This window comes from Hipposideros armiger, unplaced genomic scaffold, assembly GCF_001890085.2.
Source record: "Hipposideros armiger isolate ML-2016 unplaced genomic scaffold, ASM189008v1 scaffold_19, whole genome shotgun sequence".
Classification (NCBI taxonomy): domain Eukaryota; kingdom Metazoa; phylum Chordata; class Mammalia; order Chiroptera; family Hipposideridae; genus Hipposideros; species Hipposideros armiger.
Window position 1 is genome coordinate 7653011 of NW_017731369.1, and position 22925 is coordinate 7675935.

At 46.0% G+C, this 22925-nt stretch overlaps 1 protein-coding gene across 1 annotated transcript in view; it reads right to left on the reverse strand.

Annotated features, from left to right (window-relative positions):
• Positions 1-1422: 1422 nt before the first annotated feature.
• The window catches only part of KLHDC4 (kelch domain containing 4), a 52268-nt gene continuing 30765 nt past the window's right edge, over positions 1423-22925 (reverse strand). The window contains exons 6-12 of the mRNA XM_019635099.1: positions 17176-17268; positions 13381-13540; positions 6213-6288; positions 4257-4465; positions 3250-3652; positions 2309-2419; positions 1423-2023 (exon numbers count right to left, since the gene is read on the reverse strand). Of these exons, the coding sequence (XP_019490644.1) occupies positions 1851-2023; positions 2309-2419; positions 3250-3652; positions 4257-4465; positions 6213-6288; positions 13381-13540; positions 17176-17268 (1225 nt within the window). The 3' untranslated portion in view covers positions 1423-1850. The remainder of the gene's footprint in view (positions 2024-2308; positions 2420-3249; positions 3653-4256; positions 4466-6212; positions 6289-13380; positions 13541-17175; positions 17269-22925) is intronic.

Genomic DNA, 22925 nt, shown 5'->3' on the forward strand with positions numbered 1-22925 from the left:
GCACAGTTACTGGTGTTTTGATCACAGCAATTACACAGCAGAGGCAGTTCCTCTTCTGGAAGCTTGTTTATTTAATCCTCGTGGGTTCTGATCGGCCTCTTTACTCAGGCTGCATCTTTAGCAACAGCCCCATGGACATGACAGCAAAACAGATACTTGTTTGTACAAGAAGTTTCTTCTTCAGGGGTTATCTCTTTCAACTTGGTTGATTAAAAAGTTATCTCCTTTCTTCAAATCTCATTATGTTATAGGCTCCTCTGTAAGAAAAATGGCCTCTGATAACCGACAGCTGCATTGGGGCCGACAAGATCTTCCAATTATTTCCCCCCAAAGCCGCTGCAAAGCCTCCGCAGCTGCACGGTCAAGCCTGGCATGCTTGCATCACAGGGGCAGACGGGGGGCCTTGGGGGGCCTCTGTGCGGTTCCCGCCGGCCAGCTGAGGCATTCGCCCTGGCTTTTCAGCCCTGCCCTCGCAGCTTCCAGCTGGACTCCACCCAGAATGTCAGAAAGAGACCAGGCTGCCCTGGCACCCAAGGGAAGGGCCACAAGTAAGAGGATAACACCAGAGCGCCTCACGCTTCTACCCAGCACGACCCGTGCGGACCAGCCAGGCCACGTGCTGCTTAACACCCGCCTGGCCTCTCCCCGATGACCAGGGCTCCTGTGGGCACTGCCAGGCACCACATCCAGAGGGAGGCTCCAACAGGCAGACACGGTGGGCAGATGACAGCACGGAGAGAGCTTCTTATGTCTCATCAGCCTCCGAGAGCCCATTTCCGCTCTGGATTCTGTTACAAAGCAAGGTCACACCATCGGAGCTGATGGGGGCCGGGCGCCATGAGAAGACAGAGGCAAGATCGAGTGAGGGGCTGCTGCTGGGGCATGCTGGCCTCTGTCCCTCCAGTGAGGCCTTCCCAGGCCCACTCCCCGCAGTGCCGGAGGCAAGCGTTCCCACTTTTTTTTTTTTTTTAACTTCCAGGTAATGAAAGAGATAACCCCTTCCAGGCAGTGAAAACTACATTTTCATTGCTGAAGATATTGAAGATGAAAAAATGTGCCAGGTGTACGTTCAAAGCCCAACTTTTGACCCCAATTATATAAATGAAAAGTGGTTTCCTGCCATTCACCTCGGAGCAGGCACCAGCCAGTGTGTTTACACACCGAATTCCGCTGTGAGAGGCCCCTGCTCCCAAGCCAGGTGCTCGACCGAGATGCCACGTGGGGATGGTGGAGTCCCTGCCCTCAGACTTACTCCTCTCTGTCACGTTACAAATGACAACCTTGAGCCCTAGGGGAGAGGACTAACGGATGGCCCACTGCTTTCTCCCCAACAAGGCTAACAGAGCGGTCCTGAGCCTTGTGTCCACTCGATCACCAACAGAACCCCAAGCCAAGCCAAGGGGCAGAGAAGGAGCAGAACCGCCCAGCCAACAGCTACTTTTATTTTACAGATAATAAGGAAGCGTGTACAGGCTGCTCCTGATCATTTTTAAAAACCAAAGAGACAATCTCCAAGGTAAATGTGTGTGGTCAGTCAGTCAGAACATCTGTCTCCGAGTTTTGCAGAAGGAAACCCCCCTAACAAAGCACAAATGGTCCAGTTTTTTCAGAACGGAAACGTGCTTCCTGTGGGCACTTGATATTTTAAGTGCTGCCTGCTGTGTAGGGGGCCTTGCCCTCAGCCTGGCCCTGCCCAGGGAAGGGGGTCCCACTCGGACCATGGTGCATGCAGGACCACCAAGACAACCTTTGCAGCGGCCTTGTTTCAAGTCCGGTTTATTTTACATCACACCAGTGATGCTGAAGGAAGGCCACCTCACTCAGTGTCACTTGTGGCCCAGACTGGTGGTTCACGCTGAGTCCTCAAAGAAAGCTTTCGCCATGGCCTGGGCTACCTTCAGCACTCTCTTCTCCTTGGCGTCGGGCCCAGCGTCATCCTGCGCAAGCCTTACCCAATACTGCTCAGTCCTGGACAGGTAATCTGCCAACTGCTCGCCAGGCATCACCAAGGGGTGCTGTGGCTCTTTTGTGGGGAAAGAGGAGAATAAGAAAGAAACACGTTCAGCAGCTTAGGAAGGAGGCCTGGGGCAGGCAGTGGAGGAGGTCACCTGCTCATGGTCTGACGAGTGAACGACCCTGTGAGGCCATTCTCCACTTTACCAGAGAAACCACGACAACACTGCTTAAATAGCAAGCTGCTCAAACATACTCCAGACACAAATATTTACAAAACAAAACAAAACAAAAACCCCTTAAGCTTGCCTCCAGAGCATGTCTACAAAGCAAGGTCAAGTTTTGGTGCACTCACCCCCATCCTCCGCACTGCTGTCATCGTCCTCCTCGTCCTCCTCTCCGCCTTCGGCGCCCTCACCCGCACCGCTGTCCTCCGAGTCAGTCTCTTCCAGCCACTCCTGAGTTTCTTTAGCACAAAATGAACATCCACAGGGTCAGTGCGCCCAGAGCCAGGGGACCGCGAGTGGGGCTCCTGAGAATCCCACCTTCTCACTAAAGAAATGCGCCGTGAAAGCGGGGCCCCGACCCCAACACATCTGGGCGCTCCAGGAAAACGCACTGTTTTCCCAGGATCTTAGCAGAGATGGCGAGAGTGAGATAGGTAAAGCCAGAAAACCCCATCTCCAAGTTTTCTCGGGCTGCCCAGCTCTAAACTCGCTTCACTAGAAGACAGGAACAAATCTCACGGCAGCCATTTTGTACTTTTCCCAAAATGTGTGGATTTTAACTTTAGTTTTAGTCTCAGATTTTAAAGAAATGAGCAGTGACTTAGTAGCAGCCTGTGGTACAATGTGGATGTGAGGACTGAAGGACCACAGCAGCTTGGATCAGAGAGCAAATGGGGCCCAAAGGGTCAGAAGGTCGCAGACTGGAGAGGGGCTGCCTGGTCTGCTCGTGTGCACACAGCAGGCTGCGACAACGGGAAGAACTCACAGGTAAAATGTGCTTTGCAACTATGTCCCTATAGCAGCTCCCGATAGGTCTGAGGCTCACACGAGTGGTGTCAAGGGTGAGCCCATGACCTGTGATGTTACCAGCCTCGCTGCCCTCAGCCCTCCAAGCAAGACGGGTTTGCATAGAAGGTGCCTCCTCCCCGTGACGGGGGCCTGCCCTCCTGCAAACAGCCAACCCGTTGACCCCGGGTGCATCTGGGTGGCACTGGGGGGCAGATGCGATGAAGGTGCTTTCGGGACTCTCGCCCCACCCTGAGGAGGGGCTTACTCCAGCACAGCTCACCTGGATTGGTTTCCAGCAGAGCCGTCCACTCATCCATCTTGTGTAGGTCGAGGCAGTACAAGTCGCTGAGCGTGACCTGGCGGTCGCCAGCCTCAAACATGCCACCATAGAGGTAGAGGCGGCCGTGCTTCACGGCCAGCATGGCGTTGGAGCGGGGGCACGGCTCCACCGCGGGGCCGCCCGCTTCCTCAGGGCTGTCGTCCTCCTCTGACTGTGGCTGACCAGCCGGGCCCGGGGCAGTGAGCAGCTGCTTAATGGTGACCACAGTCCCGTCTTCTGCGACCACCTCTCTAACCACCTCCAGGGGTGCCTGGGCGCTGGTCCCCTCACACTCCGGCTTGTTGGCACCCTCGGGCTCCACTTTCGTGCCCCGCCTGCGCTTCCTCTTCTCTGACTTGGGTCCCTGTCGACAACAAACAGGGCGGCGCACGTTAGCGGCACACAGAGGGCGCTGAGCAGGGGAGGCCTGGGCGGTCCAGAGTGCATGGGGAGCACCACCCACCCCAGGCGCTGGAAAAGCAGCTGGAGGGCCGTGCTCCTCGTGCACCTGCCAGGGTCGCCCCTCAGAGACCACAGCCTTTCCCACTGTCACCCCTCAGAGAAGGTGGAAAAGGGTGGCAAGCCTAGAAACAAACCCTCTCACTCACCCGGCTCCAGCAGAGGCACCAATGCCCTTCAACCAGAGCTGAGCCTTACCACAAAGAGCGGCCACCTTCCCTCAGCCTCGGGCTCTGTTTCTGGGGCCACTGACCTGACCTCATCAGCTCATTGAAACCCGAAGCCCCTGCAGGTCCCACTGCTGGGACAGTACCGCTGTGTGCCTCTTTCGGACTTGTGCCACAGCAGGGATGGAGGTGACCGATTCCCTGCTTATAGTGACAGCTCAAAGAGGCAGCGGGACCTGGGAGCCTGGCTGGCATGACAAAGGTGAGAGCCAGGTACCCTGCGTTAGGCTGCGTGTCTGGCGCACAACACATCGTGCCAACCACGTCAGAGCCCAACTTTACCTTCAACTGTCCCGAAAACCAGCGGTTCTTCGTGGCATCGTAGAAGTGCAGGTCATTGAGGAAGTCACCCTCCAGGCTCTCCTCCTCTTCTTCATCACAGACACCCCCAAACAGCAGCGTCTGATGGTTGGGGGCCACAGCCACTGAGAAGCCAGACCTGGGAGTGGGCTTGGCACCCGAAGGGTTAATCCGAGTCCACACCCATCTGCCTGTCACAGGAGAGCAGAAGCTAGGGTAAGAGGGAGGGAGGAAACCAAGAGCCAGCCGAGGACACAAGTGTCCCCAGTTCCCCTGGCTAGGATAGATGAAAAAAATGCAAGACTGCAGGTAAAAGAACACCAAGATCACTCATCTGGCTCCCTCTACAGAAAAACAGAACACAAACGTGGCTCCCCCTCATCCCCCACCACAGCCAGTTTAATCCTTGTCCTTAAGGTTGTTTGATTTGGACCACCTTTTTTTACACAAACCCTCCAAACATCGCATCCTAGGAACACAGTCCAGCTGTGGATGGAGGCAGGGATGAGACGAGGCGTGGGGGTGGGCATCCCCAGGGCTGGGAGGAGCCCGCACTGCACCCTGGCCTGCATGGGGACCCCCGCTCCATTCTCCCTTCCTCCTGCACAGGCTGCAGTCATGGCTGCATGCCACAGGCCCTCCTGCAGGCCACACCACTATGTTCTTTCCTCTGCCTTGTGCTTAATTTCTGTGGTCACCCTCAAAATGAAACTAGCATAAAAACGGGGGAAAGTTTCCCACCATATTTAGAAAAAAGGAACTGAGATTTTTCCTTTTTTAATGGACATTTAAAAAACTTAACAGCAGCAGCAAGGGGCAAACATGCTGCTGTGTCCTGCCCGAATGCTGTCCACTAGCACACAGCGCAGGCACATCTCCAGGCTGTACCCAGTGGGCCACGCAGCCAATCCACTACCATCAGCATTTTAATGCTTTAAGGAAACAAGGAAAGGGTACCTGTCAGTGTGCCCTGCATGTAGCCAAGTAAGACACACTTGACTGACACATGCACCAGCTCACAATGCACCATGTCGTTTTTCACTGGGGGTCAAGGGCCTGATGGCCGGGACGCAGGGGGCAGCACACAGGCTCGGGATCCTACTGCCTGGAATGTAGTCCAGATTTCGAGTTCAAGTCCACTGATGTGTAAACTGGACAAGTTACTCCACGGCTCTAAACCCAAGTTCCCACTTGGAAACACAGATGTCCTTCTTCATCAGTCATGCAAAGCAATGCAGTATGGTTGGCACCTGAGACACACCTGGGTAGGGACATTTCTGAAGCCCTGGTTTAAAGAGTTTTAGAGTGGGGAGACAGGTAAAGGTATTTTGCAAATTCCTCATTATACAGAAGACAGATCTCACCGGGAGGTGAAAGAACTCAAAGGAGGTCACAAAGCAGACCCAGATCAGACCAGATCCCTCAGTCTAGTCCTGTCCTCTCATTGCAAAACCTGTGTCACGCAGATGAGGCGCGACCTTGCTTTCTATAAAGGAGCTTTAAAAAGTGAACGTTGGAGATGGCAACCCCACAGTAAGCACTTCAGAAGTCTGTATCTTAACATCAGTCACTTGCTCTTGAGCAAGAACAAGAGAAATGACCAGAAAGCTGTGGTTCCTGCTCTCTACAAAGGGGGCATTCATGGATTGACATGTGTTTTCAAGCCAGTCCATCCTGAACTCCCCCCGAGGGCGAACACTCCTCAGCTACTTCCGCTGTGCACACAGGCAAACACGTAGGGTTCTTTATGGAGTATCTGGCCTTGCGTGGCCTGCTCGGGGGCAAGGAAGGGCTTGCCCACAGCTCCAGGCAGCATGCAGGGGGCTGACCGCCAACACCACATCCACAGGGGCAGCTGGGCTTGTTTCTCTGCCCTGCCTTCGCAGCAACACGCAGACCACCCACAGGCCCGTCATCTCTCACAGTGAGTGCAAGTACCTTCTCTTCCTTCCTCAAACTTCAGCAGGAACATATCTGCATGCTGGGTGCCTTTGTCCACATCCTTCTTGACTCTCTGCAAAAGGAAAAGGTGAGTTGTGTTGAGACAAGCCAGGTGCCACTTAACAACACCCAGGAGCAAGCCCTCAAAGTTGTGCTCTCGTGTCTCGTGGAGGTGACTCTGCGCGGGGCCCTGCCTTTTAGACCAGCCCCCGAGAACAAGCTGAAATACGACAGGTTGAATGCTGACCTCATCTGAACAGATATAACAAAAGGTTTCATGTAACTTACTAAGAATAGATTTACAATTTTAAAAACCCGCCATTCTAACAACCACCATCATGCCAGGAACACTCTAGTCCTCTCTTACTAAGAGCTTCCTGTGGCCTCTGCAGCGATCCTATTTTAGGTGGACAGGGGCTCTACCGGAGACCACCACGGGACCACTGATGACATCACAATGCAGCTACCCGTCATTTTCAGTCCCTGCGTTTCCTCGGCTACCATCATCTTTCAAATCATGTGACTCAGGATTAACTGCAAGGATCAAATTACTGCTCCAAGCAGAAGCCAGCCACTGTCCATGTAAACACTCTTCTGAGCTTCAAAAACAACAAGTCCAGGTGTCTGAACCCCAAGTGTTCAGCTTCAAACCAGTGTTATTACCCAGCCAGACCAGACACTTCATTCTCCATAGCAACGTCCCCCAGGTCTCACACCACAGCTGTTACCCAAACATTGAAAGTATCTGGAAAGCTACAAGGAAAAATATTCTCCTGGGCGGAAGGATTTCAGTAAATATGAACTTCTTTGCATTTGTGCTTTAAGTTTCCTATTTTTCATAAACTTTTAATTTCAGAACAGTTTTACGTTTACAGAAAAACTCAGAGGATAGTACCGAGGATCCCCATATACAGTGAACCCGGTTTCCCCTACAGTTGACATCTCACATTAGTGTGGCACAATGTTCCGCAGTTAATGAGCCCATACTGACAAATTACTATTAACTGAAGTCCACGGTTTTCCCCTAACGTCCTTTTCCAAGACACTACTTTACGTTTAGTCATCATGACACATCCTTAGGCTCCTCTGGGCCATGATAGTTTTTTAAGATTCTCCTTGTTTCTGATGACCTTGACAGTTTTGAGGAGTGAGGGCTAGGTGTTCTGTAGAATGTCCCTCTATTGGGATTTGTCTGATGTTTTTCTCATGATTGGACAGGGTTGTAGGTTTCTGGGTGGAGGATCCCAGAGATCAAGCACGCTTCCCCATCCCATCACATCAAGGGTGCATGCTGTCACCAGGACTGACCACTGCTGATATTGACCTTGGTCACCTGGCTGAGGTGTGTATGTCAGGTTTCTCCACTGTGAAGTTAACCCCCTCCCCCACCAACTTTCCACGCTGTCCTCTTCAGAAGGACGTCACTGTGAAGGCCTCACTTGCAGAGAAGGGAGTCATGCCCCACCTCCTGGATGGTGCCCTTATCTTCACAATCCCTGTGGAATTCTGCACAGGTGATTTCTCTTCTCCCTGACTTATCCTTTCAATCATTTGTTTATAAGAGGATGGACTCACGATTATTTATGTTGCATCATGGGCTATAATCCAACACCATCTCACTCACTTTGCTATTCAAACGGCTCCAGCTTTGGCCACTAGGAACTCTGGGTTGGCGCCTATGTCCCCTTGACACAGCCCATCAGTGTGGGTTTATTATAAATGCTTCACGAGGGGTCTGGCACTACAAGATACTCCAGACTCATCCTGTCGATTTCTTGCCCCATTCCTGGAACTGGCCATTTCTCCAAGGAGCCCTGGTTCCTTTTCCTGGAGGGAGTTAGAAACCAAGATCTGGGCACCCAGGGCACTCACTGCTGCTGGGTGCTGCTGTTTCTAGGCCGGCTCAGCTGACTGAGCAGATAATGCATGTGCACGGTCCTTTCTCTTGTTAAGGAGTAGGTACTGTGCTTACTATAAGGAGGGGAAAAAGAGATTCTCCTTTTGGAAAACAAACAATCCAATTGTCTGTGGTTTGGATATGTGACCTGAATGTCCTACAACCAAGGGGCTCGACATCAGTCGTGTGTGGGGAGCAGCTGCAAATCTCAGGAAATGAGAACTAGTGCGTGCCTCTGGTTTTCCTTTTAGAAACATCTGCACAATGCTAGCGATGCAATGTCTGTGTATTACAGTTGTTAAGACTAGATCGCCTTCTCTTTTTCTAGCAGATGAACACAGACGAAGTGATTACCACTTCCTTGCCCACCCAACATCCTTAGGAACTAAATTCACACTAAGAGGGCTTGCCTGCTGGGGAGACAGTAAAGGAATTCAGTGACATCTCTATTTGTCATCAGAAACTCAGATCATAGCTGCGTGTCAGCCAAACTCTCTCCCAGCCTCCTTGGCCTCACTGCACCTGCCAACATTGACTGTGCTCTGTTTTCTGACAGCAATGACTTCTTTTTAGAACCAACAGGCTAAGGGAGAGATCTTTTATGCTATAACATTTAAATACGTCGTCTTGCAGGCTTTGTGAGCCTGAAGTCCTCCTAAGAAGGGCTGCTTGCTCACCCGGGGCTGTAGCCTTTGCAGAGTGACAAGCCAGGAAGAGCTCTGGCTGGGGGACAAGGATACCAAGCCCTTCCGACTGGAGCTGAGTAGTTATGGGGTCTGCACCCCCGACAACTTCCTCACTCCTCCTTCATAGCAGCTTCTTTTCTTGAAGTGTTGTGACTGCCCCCAAAATCCTATCGCCTTGTCCTCAAAGGGAAAAAAAAGGCTGTCTTGTGTTTTTGTTTTATTTTGGATTACCTGTGCCACAGATTCTTTCTATTAATGTCTATTATACTAGCTTTAAATTCACCCAGTTAGTCTTTTCACTGGATTCAATTGTACAAGAAGAGGAAACAGAATTTGCATGGATTTTTGGAGATGTCAAGCTTCCGTCTAGGGAGTCGAAGCTCTGAAAAGGGTCCGGCTTTCCTCTATGGATGAGGCACCTCCTTTAAGCAGCTCAGGAGACTGACGTTAATGGCACATAGCAGTAACCTGGGTATGCACTCTACAGAGTAGAATTTATTCCTCCAACTCATGAATTTCTGACTAATACAGTATTGATGGACTCCAAGGACATCTGAGAGAGAGAGAGAGAGAGAGAGAGAGAGAGAGAGAGAGAGATGTATATCAAGTGTTACAACATTAAGTTGAAAAACAACTCAACTGTCTCTGAGATTATTTAGAGTCTGCCTGAGACCCCGGAGCCCAGCACCGGGTTGTGAACACCACCATCCCGCCCTCCCACCTAGGACATCTGGGGCCATGTCCTTGCAGCCCTCATGCAAGCTCTGCACTCGTGTCCTCAAATCGGCAGCTCCCACTTCCTCAGTCTTAGACTCAGAGATGGACTCGTTTCAACTGTCATGACAGAGACACCCCAGGCCACCCCAAGACTCCTGCCTTCAGTGCAGTATGATGCCTGGAAAAGGCGGCAACAGCTCTGAGGGAGCAAAGGCCCTGCACTGCCGAGAACCGGACTCGCCCACAGCACTCTGAAGAGCGCTCACATCTCGTGCCCGCTCGCTGTGTTTATCCCCATGTTTATCCCCAAAGGGCAGGGGGAAATTCCAAAGAAAGCGGCTGCAACCTAGTCAAGATTCAAACAAAATGAAAAACCCCTAGAGGAAGAAGTTATCTTCAAGCTACCTGCTTTTCCAGGGCCAGTTAAAGCAACCTCACAACACATCCAGTCCAGGGGCTGTGCAAACACAGAAAGCCCCTGTCCTGACAGCTGAGAAAGAGCAACACAACTGATAGGAAGAGGAGGTTCCGCCTTACAGCTGATTGACAGAAACCACCCCCAACTGCATGTGTGCTTGAGACATCCTCACAGACAGGTGAAGATGAGCTACAGCAGTCCCGGCTTATCCACGGCTTCCCTTTCTCAGTTTCAGTTACCTGTGGTCAACCACAAAATATTAAACGGAAAAATTACCCAAATAAACAATTTATAAGATTTAAACTGTGCATCATTATGAACAGCATGATGAAACCTCACACCATCCAGCCTGAAAGGTGAATCATTCCTCTGTCCAATGTATCCATGCTGCATATTAATGAGTCACCAAGTAGCTGTCTTGGTTATCAAATCAACTGTTGTGGTATCACAGTACTTGTTTAAATAACCCTTACATTACCTAATAATGAGCTCTGTAGAGAGCAAGAGTATTGATGATGGCAACTCAGGTGTGCCAAAGAGAAGCCATAAAGTGCTTCCTTAAGTGAAAAGGTGAAAGTTCTTGACTTAATTAAAAAAAAAAAATTGTTTGATGAGGCTGCTAAGGTCTATGGTAAGAAGCAATCTTCAATCCGTGAAACTGTGAAGGAAAAAGAAATCTGTGCTACTTTGGCTATCATATCTCAGACTGCAAAAGTTATGGCCACAGTGCATGGTGAGTGCTTAGTTCAGATGGAAAAGGCATTATATTTGTGGGTGGAGAAGACATGAACAGAAAATGTGTTGCAACTGATAGCAGCGTGTTGTGCCAGAAAGCCTTGGGCCTATAGGAAGACTTTAGCGAGGGATTCCCTGAAACAAGTGACACCAAGCCATTTACTGCAAGTAAGGGATGGTCACACAGATTCAGGAATAGGTTTGAACTGAAAAATATAAAAATTACTGGAGAGAAAACATTCACACAACTTTTGTTACAGTATATTGTTAATCTCTTATTGTGCCTAATTTACAAATTAAATTCTATCATAGGTACATATGTATACAAAAAAGCATAGTGGTACATCTAGGGTTTGGGACTATCTACAGTTTCAGGCATCCACTGGGGGTCTTGGAACGTATCCCCCAGACATAAGGGGGCACTGCTGTACTTTAAAACATGCCATGAAGTCCTCTTGGCTCGTGTGCCTGGAGCAGTGGAGACAGCAGCAAGCTGCCTTCCTTTCTCTAACCTGCCAACATTGCTGACCTGCTCCCTGCACCCTCAGCATCGTGGTTAGTGGGAGGTCAGTTTTATAAAGTTATCAGAATTCTGTTCTGGTTTGCCTGGATTTACAAAGGCAATACTTTTCCAAAACCAGGAACAGGGGTGGCTGAGGTCCCTAGCTGGACCATCTGTGAAACACGGAAAGCACTAAGAGGCTGTTCCTCCCCACGCCTCGTGATTTAGGGCCCTGCTTGTGCAGGCCGCTATGAGATGGTTCCAGGACCCTTTCACTGGACGATGCACTAGGTGTGTCATCAGCTCACTGTGCAGGTCACCCAGCAACCCCCCATGCCAGGTGGTGACGCCGGGTGGGGAGGAGCAGCCCCCCATCCAGGATCCCCCCGTGGAGGACGTTCCAATCGGGATTTGAGCAGAGCACTGTCTCAGTTACTCCATGCAGCTCATCACCTACTCAGACTAACCACTTTTTAATATTCCATAGCATCCACAACTCAGATCTTTCACTAATTCTGATAAATCCCCCATGAATCCAAACAGACAAGCTTTTGCTGCAATTTAGGGCTGGAGTAAATGGACTCAGATTATGCACGTGGCTAATTTGCGTGGCAGGCTGGAGAAAAGTAGATGTTGAGAATTAGGCACTTTTGATTCAAGTGGCATCAGCTTAACAAGGTTTCATTCTGTTTAGCATCCTGTTTTACTCTATGAAGCATCTGCTGTGATAAAGCACCGGATCTGGGTACTCTGCGCAGTTTGGGGCCACACCAGCATGTGTCTCAGGGCCCTCCCAACTGTCAAACATCTAGCTGAGGCCAAGCAGGTCATAACAGCAGAAAACGCATCGATTGTCTCTTTCCAGGACAAAGGCTGACCGCTCACTGGGGTGGGTGGGGTGTGGAAGATGGTGGACACAGGACACCTCCCTGCCTCAGTTGTCCCACTCACCCCACAGGTGACCTACTCAGCCACCAAATCAGAGGGTCTGTTTCCTCCAGGGGAAGTGAGAATGAAAACCACATGAGATGGCACACGTCCACAGAAAGGCTGAAAATCAAAAGAGTGACACCAATGCTAGCAAGAAACGTGTTAGGCAGCCACCACTCTCGTGCAGTTTTGGTGCAATCACTCTGGCAAGAGGCGTGACAGGTGCTTATTAAATTACGCTACACCCCTCTGTGGCCCATCAGGTCCACTCCTAGGAATCTACCCAAGGGATATCAAAATGTACAGCCACAGGATGACTTGCACAAGAATGCTCACAGCAGCTTTAGCTTTAATAGTCAAAAACTGGAAACAGCCCAGGTGTCTACCAATAAAAAATGAACCAACTGTGGTGTTATGTAACGAGGACGACTCAGCATGAAGAAGCAGTGAACTGAAACGTGCAACGTGGACGAATCTCAAAACATGCTGAGTGAAAGGAGGCTTCCTCTACAGAGCACATATTGTGTGACTGCGTGTATCCGGAGCTCTAGAACAGGCAAATGGAATATGTGGTGGGAAAAACCAGAACAGCCCTGGCCTCTGGGGGTGGGGAGGGCAGGGCTGGCCAGGGAGGGCAGGGCAGAACCAGGGCTGTGCATGCACTTGTCACGACCAGCGAGTACACAAAGTGCGTACACGTCACTGTGGGTATTTTTGCATGAAAAACTGATCACTGAACTCTACTCAATGACATACACATTCATGTATTTAGGGGGACGTGTACTGGTGTCTCTGCACTTTTCTTTGAAATCCATAGAAAAATACAATGGGTGGTATGAGCGGGCACACTGCGTGGAGGACACACACCATAAGCCAGCAGGAGACTCTCCAGTGCACGCGCCACAAGAGACGTGTGCTGGCATTCCCGTCAGCGTGTCGGCACTGCTTGCAGATGAGAAAAGAAAAAGCAGCTGGCAGCAGGAAGGAGAAGCAAGTCGTGGTATATTCTGCAGTGGGACACCACACAGGGTTAGTGTCCGAGGCTTAGGAATCCAGATCCCCGCATGCAGAATTATTCACACTGCAGAGTTTTTGCAGCATATGGGTTAGAACATGATGTGGCTGGAGCAAATTAAGCCATCTCTGTCCATTTCGAATTCCGTAAAAAGAATCGTTTTTAGGAAACTAATGTGCACTCTTATTTGGAAGTTTTCATGACTGGTGAAATTGAAAAGGCAACAGATAGAAGTTGCTGCATTTTCCTCCACGTCATGTCTTACCTGTTTCGAGTAGCCCCCATAGATGGCGATGCCGCCCTGGGGAGTGACGGACATTTGGCAGCCCGATCTGGGTGTGGGCCCGGCCCCCGACGGGGACAGCTTGCTCCATGCGAATGTGTCCAGGTTAAAGGCATACACGTCGTTGTAATAGATGTAATCTCTGGTTAGAATGAAGTCACACGAACAAAAAGACAGTGACATTAAAAAGCAAGCCTGATTTAAATTAAAGGTGCATTTCCCACCATTTGTACTAAGTTCTCAGTCTAACTGACGTTTAAATTCATATGACAGGACTGGAAGCCTATGTGAATTTGCATTTGAAAACAGAAATAATGCTAGCCCATGGAAGCATAGTAATTTGCCTGGATCTGAAAGCCTTTTTAATCTGAAAACTTATACTATATTTCCTTTCATTGTTCATAAAATCACAATCTTGCAAATAATTACATTAGGTGACTATGTGCAATTTTAAACTCAACGATGAATTACAGACCTATGTGAATGCTCAGGAGGACGCATTTAGAGCTTGGCAAGGGCTGTGAAGAGACCCTGCTCTGGGTGGGAAGGAGGGCCAAGAAGTCCTGAAACTGAAAGGTGCCAGAGGCAAATCCTCTGACCATCAGCACAGCAACAGCAAAGAGAACATGTGGCTGAGGAGTCCCAGGAGGCACTGCGGCCCCGCCCTGCTTAAACCCCAGTGCTCCTGGGATTTAAGTGACAAGGCAATCAAAACGCAGAGGGGGCCTTGAGAAGGGAGCCCCATGTGTGGGGAAAGCAGGGGCTCTGCCCAAGTCACAGACAGAATGCTGTGTCCTGATGTGGAAATTTTACAGATGGCCACAGGCAATGCCAAGGGGCCTCAGGTCAGAATTACACTGAAATATAACAGATGTCCTCCACTATTCCAAATGGAGACCTAGAGCTGATTTTAAAAAGAAAACACGGAGGGAGCGAGCAGCTCCCCCTCGGTCTGAAGGGATTTTTCTTTCACGTTGGCCTCTATAGTCCCCAGCTGGGGCTGCACAGCATGACCAGTGTGCAAGGCTGGTCGGCTCACCGACACCCTTGAACGCTGTGCAAAGTACAGCACTGTGAAACAGAACCAGTCTACTTGTGGACGACAAAGAAACAACGTGAACTTTCTGACTGGCCCCACGACCAAATGCGCCCCTCTGTGGGAGGAGGGCTTTGCACATACGGACTGAGGAACAATGAGGCTTATAGTTTTTAAAAGACTTTACTGCGTTCCACTGTTGCCTCAGATTTCACACTGCAGTTTCTCAGCAAAATAATTCTATTCTGCACATCAAGTAAAGAGCAACTGTAAATCAGTTTTTTAAAGTCAAACTAATTTGTTTAATATGGATGGTGACCAGACAGCTATCTGGTCTAGTATCTTCATTTTTTCTTTATGTTTGAAATACTTCATAAACAATCATTTTAAACAAGGTAACAGATGACAACAGCCTTGAAAACAGTTCCAATTTTGAAATGGCTGCCCATTAGAACCACTGTAAAACTTGATTCACTTTATAACCTGTGGGTGCCAGGAGAGGCTGTTGATCTCACTCCCTGTCCTGCACACAGTCGGTGCTGAATTAATGTACTGACAAACTCACGAATCCCCATGTCTATGTGTGACAATTATTTGTTTTTTAAAAAAAGTTTCAGGAATAAATACAGGCAACAATTCCTTGAGTATAAATTTTAAAAAATAGCTCAGGATCTCTGATCCAAAAGGACAAAAACTAACCAAACACCTTCCTGGCAGGAGGGCAGACCAGAAGCAGTAAGCGGGGATGGGGCAGGACAGAACATGGGACCAACTGAAAATCAGCAACCTCTGGTTGAGGACAAGTTCTACGACTTATTACTGTATTCTGCCGTGTATAATGTCCACTTTTTTGCCCAAATTTGTGAAGGAAAAATAAGTATGTGCATTTTAAATAAGTAGTATTAATTCCGTATCTATATAAATGTTCATTCTTTTATTTTTGCTTATAAGTTAAAAGTGTACCTCTAGAAATCAATAACAATATCTGTATGCAAAATATACCCTGGAATATGATCATCGATTTTGGTGAACTGTCGACGAGCTTGTAACAGTGAAGAGTTCCTGGCCTTCTATGATGCGTAAATATCATAAATTTGTTACTGGTACATAAAATTTCTTGAAACTTGTGTCTGTTCTTATGTTTTGTAATTATTTGTTATATAAAATTTCTTGTACCATAATATGTTAAAAAATAAATGCTAAAAGGCCTTTATAATACGAAAAACAAGTACCTAAATGTAAACAAAAATTTGAATTAAAAAATTAAAACAAAAATTATTTCCCCTGAAAGTTTGAGCCAAAAACGTGGGTGCGCATTATACCCGAAAACGTATTCACTATACACAACAAAATACAGCAGTTATCATGGTTTCCTCATCTTCAATTTGAGACAGTAACCTGTGCTACCAACAGTTTGGTCTTTAAGAGAAAGTATAAAAACCACTTGGTAAACTGTATAAAAAGATATAAAATTAAAGTATTATACCCAAGTTACACCTTTAAGGATATAAAATCATTCCTTGTTTAATTTGAATTATACTTTTAAAATCCCCTCCAAAAGCATGTAAGAATTTCTATCCCCTTTTCTCAATTAATAGAAACATCCTTTATTCATGAAGAAAACTGAAGTTTCGATTGAGCCAAATCCACACAATGCCTCAGCCTAAGATGGGAAAGGGGAAACAATGACAATACTCACTCCTCACCCACCGAATGCCTCCTTCTTCACATATATGTGTGAGGATTTATTTTCATGAGCCAGTAATTATCGGAAAAAAAAACTGCAAATGGATCCATAATGTGCCAAAAATGTGAGTGGGGCCACCACAATTAATAAATTCATAACTACATGTTCGTTTTTGAAAGAAGGAGAGGGGAGAGTGGAAAATGAAGTGCGCAGAGAAAGATGTCCACCCACCTTCTCTGACACGGTCACAGTCAGGGGCAAAGCAGGGCGAACACTGCCTTCACCAGGCGTTACAACAGTCTAGACGTTTTACCCCAAATGTTATTGGAGTATGATGGCAACAGGAATACTACTAACCTGTTCACCATATATCTTGTTTTTCTGGAACAAACCAAGGACACTCAAAAGGGTATTTGTACAGACGACAGGCTTAAAACAATCAGGGGCTCTGCTAGGCCATCCAGGAACCTGCTGCGGCGTGTACCAAGGCAGCCATGACACAGAACTGGAGGCCTCTCTTCAGACACCGCTGCAGAAAGCGGGCTATGGCTGCGTCCCCCCAGCACGAGGAACTTTTTTTATTTTAGCTTGGCGTCTCTCAAAGTGGGTCCCCTGGCCAGCAGCAGCAGCACCACCTGCGAACTTGCAGAAATGCAGGTTCTCAGGCCCCACCCCAGGCCTGCTGAGTCAGAAACCTGAGGTGGAGCTCATCAGCCCGAGTTTTAACAAGCCCTCCAGGGAATTCTGTGCCAGGCCCAAGTCTGAGAATCCTGTGTTAGGTAGGACTGGTCGCACCATCTGCAGGGCTCAGTGCAAAACAAAAATGTGGGGCCTGTTCAGTAATTATTGAGAATTTCAAGACAGTGACAACAGGGCATTAAAGCAGCTCAGGCCCTCCTGAGTGCGGGATCCTGTGAGGCTGCTTGAGCTGCACACCCGTAAAGCTGGCCCTGGTTTTAGAGGACGGACAGCATTTTCCCTATGTATTCAGAATGGTTCTTCCCATAAAACGTCCAATGCTCCGGGAAAGAAAGATCTTCCTACTGCCACTGACCTTGTACTCTCATGGAAGCCACCGAAAAGGATTAACTGTCTCTTCCAGGCTACCATCCGATGTCCACTCCGACCTGAAGGACCTCCTGGTGCTCTAAAATTTTTAAAAAACACCACTTTTTAGACCAATTTCTGTTCCATAAGCACTTACTAAGTACCATTTAATTTGATCAGAACTTTTGCCAGACCTTAACAAGCTTCTTAAAAAGTTTGAAAATATAGACTCCAACACCAAAAGGCTTTCATTAATAGAGACAAATGTTCATGGTACATTATCTGCTTATAACCAAATCTGTAACGAACATCAGAAACAAACCTAGCAAACCACAATGGACATATTTCTGAAAACAGTGATGCCTCCTCCAGAAGAGCCTCGGGCAGGTCCTTCAGCTGATATTCCAGAGGAAGGCACTGCCATCATAGTAAATGATAGCTCCATGCTGCTACTGCCCTGAAGACCTTCCAGCAGGACAAGACATAGAGGTGGAGACAGCGACATGATGAGCCTGACTCTGTGGAGGCCCAGGCTAACACGTGTGTCTATATCTTCGTTTTTAACAAAAGAAGCTCAAAAAGTAAAAACTAAAATATTTTTAAATCAAGTTTATAGAATAAGGACACAAAGAAAGAGAATTTATTTGTACAGCTGTATAATGTGTTTGTATTTTAAGCCAAGCATTACTACAAAAGGGTAGAAAAGTTTTAAAAAATGTTAAGTTTATAAAGTAGAAGAGCTATAGTAAGCTAAGGCTGATTACTGAAGAAAGAAATTTTTAAATACATTTAATGTAGCCTATGTGTACAGGGTTTCTAAGTCTACAGCAGTGTACAGTAATGTTCTAGGCCTTCACATTCAGCACTCACCGACTAACTAACTCAAAGAAACTTCCAGTCCTGCAAGCTCCATTCATGTTAAATGCCCTATACAGGTGTGCCACTTTTTATCTTTTATACTGTATTTTTTATTATACTTTTCAATGTTTACATGTTTAGATTCACAAATACTATTGTATTACAATTGCCTACAGTATTCAGTACGGTAACGTGCTGTATAGGCTTATAGCCTAGGAACAATAGGCTATACCAGGGGTCGGCAAACTTTTGAGACAGAAGAGCCAATCCTGTCCGTCACAACAATTTAAAAATTATTCGAGAGCCATAAAACAAATGAAATCACCATTATGTGAATAATATCCTTTAAAAATTTATAAATGAAACTATGATAGTTTTATTTTCATTTTCAATTTTACTTCACAGCCATAGGTACGTACCCAGAGAGCCGCATGTTTGCCGACCCCTGGGCTATACCATGTAGCCTAGGTGTGTAATAGGCGGCACCATCTAGGTTTATGTTAAGTGCTCTCTACAATGTTTGCAGTGACAAAATCGCCTAAGAACACATTTCTCAAAACATATCCCCATCGTTAGGCAATGCATGACTGCAGACATGACTTGCTAGAAATGTTAAAAGAAGTTCTTCAGAGAAAAAGAAAATAATATGTCAGAAACTCAGATCTACATAGAGCACTGAAGGAGGTAAAATAAAAACTTTTATTTTTCTTAATTAATCCAACAGATAAGTTTGTTTAAAATAATAGCAACAATGTATTTGGTTATGTAAGCACATGTATGCTTATATATAAGTGAAATGAATGACAACAACGATACAAGGGACAGGAGTAAGGAATTAGGGTTACATTGTAATTATAAGGTATTCACATTACTTGTGAAGTAGTATAGTGTTATTTGAAAGTGGACTTGGATTAGTTGTACGTTGCAAACTCTACAGCAACCACTAAAACAAGAAGTGTAAGGGCCGGCCAAGTGGCTCAGTTGGTTAAGAGCTCACTCAAAGGTGCGAGCTCTGAGCAACAGGGTCACCAGTTCGATTCGCGGCCCGAGCTGAGCTATACCGCTGAGCTGCCAACAAGTGGCAGGATGGCTCAGCTAAAATAAAAAATTAAAAAAAAAAAAGTATAATTGATATGCTAGGAGAGATCATATAAAATGCTCAATTAAAACCACAAAAGGCAAAAAAAGGGTGAAAGACAAACGGGAACAAAGATCAAGGGCAACAAAGAGAAAACAGTAACAAATACGGTAGAAATTAATCCAACTATATCAATAGTCATTTTGAATGTCGATGGTCTAAATGTACCAATTAAAAGTCAGAGATTGTTAGACCAAAACACAAGAGCCAGCAGCTATATGTTGTCTACAAGAGACCCACTTTAAAGACACATAGATTGGGCTGGCCGAGTGGCGCGTGGGTTAAGAGTTGGCTTGGGACGCCAGCTCTGAGCAGCAGGGCCCGGGTTTGGATCCCACATTAGAGCCAGTGACACTGCGCCCTCTACAGCTAAGATGGTGAACAACAGCTCGACCTGGAGCTGGGCTGCTGTGAGTCACCGAGGGCGTAGGCTGCAGTGGGCTCCCATAAGCTACCGTGGGTGGCCAGCAGCCAGCATGAGCAGCCGGCAACTGATCTGCCTCACCCGGGAAGAGCACAATGATAATACCAACATGGGCCAGTGAAGCAATGTCCTCCACAACTAGACTGAAGAACAAAAGGACAGCAACTTGTCTGTTCCCCTTCCCCGACGCCCCAATGCTATTCCCCTCCCCCAATTCCCCAATAAAATCTTTAAAAATTAAAAAAAAACTAAAAAAAAATAAAGACACATATAGATTAAAAATAAAAGGATGTAGAAAATATACCATGCTAACACTAATCAAAGGTAAGTGAGAGTAGCTAAATTATGTTTGAACAGAGCATACTTCAAAGCAAGGAAAGTTATCAGGGATTTTACAAAGGTATTACATGATTATAAAGGGGTCAATTCTCTAAAAAGACATAATTCTTAACATGTATGCACCTAACAACAGAACATCAAGCTATATGAGGCAAAAACTAATAGAACAGCAAAGAGAAACAGATGCATTTACTGTCACAGTTGAAGAAATCAATGCCTCTCAAAAATGGACAGATAAGCAAGCAGAAATCAGTAAGGACATAGTTGAACTCAACATCTTCAATCAATTGGATATAATTGACATCTACAGACTACTTCATCCAACGACAGCAGAATACACATTTTTCTCAAGCTCACATAAAACATTCAACAAGACAGACCATATTCTGGGCCAGAACACACATCGTAATGAATTTAAAAGAACAAAAATCATAAACAATGTCTGCTTTCAGACCACAATGGAATTAAACTAGAAATCAATAACAGAAAGATAACTGAAAAATCCTAAAATACACAGAGATTAAACAACATACTTCTAAATAACACATGGGTCAAAGGAGAAATTTTAAAATATTTTTAACTACATTAAAATGAAAACACAACTTATCAAAATTTGTGGGATGTAGGGGAAGCAGTGCTTAGAAATTTATAGGATTGAATGCACATATTAGAAAAGAATAAAGATCTAAAATCAATAATCTAAATTTCCACCTTAGAGAACTAGAAAAAGGGAGGAAACTAAACAAACCCCGAAGTAAGCAGAAGAAAATAAACAAGAATTAGAGCAGAAATTGTGAAACTGAAAACATGAAGTCAATAGATAGAAATCAACAAAATCAAAAGCTGGTTCTTTGAAAAGATTGATAAAATTGATAGGCCTCTAGCCAAGCTAACTAAAAAAAAAGCAGACACAAATGACTCATATAAGAAATGAAAATGGAAACATCACTATAGATCCCACAGAAATTAAAAGGATAATAAAGGGATATTATGCCCACAAATTTGATTACCCAAAGAAAATGGACCAATTCCTTAAAAGACACAATTTGCCAAAACCCACACAAAAAGAAATATACACTCTAAGGGCCGGCCGAGTGGCGCGATGGTTAAGAAGGGGCTTGGGACGCCAGAGGGCCCCGGTTCGGATCCCACATATGAAGGCCAGTGACACTGCCCTCCACAGCTAAGATGCTGAACAACAGCTCAACCTGGAGCTGGGCTGTCATGGGTCGCTCGCGATGGCGTAGGCTGCAGCCCTGTGGCAGTGGGTTGCCATGGGTTACTATGTGTAGCCAGCAGCCAGCATGAGCGGCCATCAGCCGCAGTGAGCAGCCGTCCAGAAGCCGGTGACTGATCTGCCTCGCCCGGGAAAAGAGTAATGATGGTGACAACTTGGACCAGTGGAGCAACGTCCTCCACAACTAGACTGGAGAACAAAACGACAGCAACTTGTCTGTTCCCCTTCCCCCAATTCCCCAGCACTGTTCCCATCCCCCCAATTCCCCCCATAAAAATCTTAAAAAAAAGAAAGAAATATACACTCTTAGTAGGCCTATGTCTATTAAAGAAATTGAATCGATAATTAATAACCTTCCAAAACAGAAAGTACCAGGCTCAGATGAGTTTGCTGGTGAATTCTACCAAACACTTACGGAAAAAATTATACCAATCCTCTATCTCTATCCTCTTCTATCATCTTCTATCCTCTATCCAGCATTACCCTTACACCAAAACCAGAAAAAGACATCACAAGAAAAGACTACAGACCAATATCTTTCATGAACACAGATGCAAAAATCCTCAACAAAATACTAACAAATTGAACCCAAAAAGTATCAAAATGTGACCAAGTGGGATTTATACCAATATGCAAGTATTCAACATTTGAAAATCAATTAAAATAATCCATCACATCAACAGACTAAAAAAGAAAAATCACATGATCATATCAACAGATGCAGAAAAAGCATTTGACAAAGCTAAGACCCATTCATGATAAAAACCCTCTCAGTAAACTAGGAATAGAAGGGAACTTTCTAAACTTGAAAAGATCTAAACCACAGCTAATACCACACTTAATAATGAGAAACTCAAAGTTTTCCCACTAATATCAGGATGCCCCTCATACCACTCCTTTTCAACATCATATTGGAAGTCCTTGCTGATGCAATAAGGCAAGAAAAGGAAATAAAATTATACATATTGGGAAGGAAGATATAAAACTGTCTTTGTTTGCAAATGACAAGACCATCTATGAAGAAAACCCAAAAGAACTGAAAAGAAAGCTCACAAAGTTGTAGGCAACAAAGTTAATACACAAAAGTCAACTGTTTTCCTATATACCAATAATGAACAAGTGAAATTTAAAATTAAAGTAATACAATTTACATTAGCACACTAAAAATAAAATACTTAAATATAAATCGAACAAAATATGTACAAGATCTATATGGGGAAAACTACACAACTCTGATGAACAAAATCAAAGAACTAAATAAATGGACAGACACTCTATGTTCATGGATAGGAAAACACTATTGTCAAAACGTCAATTCTTCCCAACTTGATCTATAAATTCAATGTAATCCCAATCAAAATCCCAGGAAATAATTTTATGGATACCAACATACTGATTCTAAAGTTTATATGGCAAGGCAAAAGAGGCAAAATAGCCAACACAATATTAAAAGAGAACAAAGTTGAACGATTTAACACTACCTCAGCTCAAGTCTTATAATGAAGCTACAGTAATCAAGACAGTGTGGTGTTGGTGAAAGAATAAACAAATACATCAATGAAACAGAAACAGACCCCCACAAATATAGTCAACTAATCTTGGACAAAGGAGCAAAGACAGTCTCTTCAATTAACGGCGCTGGACTGACTAGACATTCACGTGCAAAAGAATTAACCTAGATACAGAACTTACACCCTTCACAAAAATTTACTCAAAATGGATCATAGAACTAAATGTAAAATAATTGAAAAGCTGGACTTT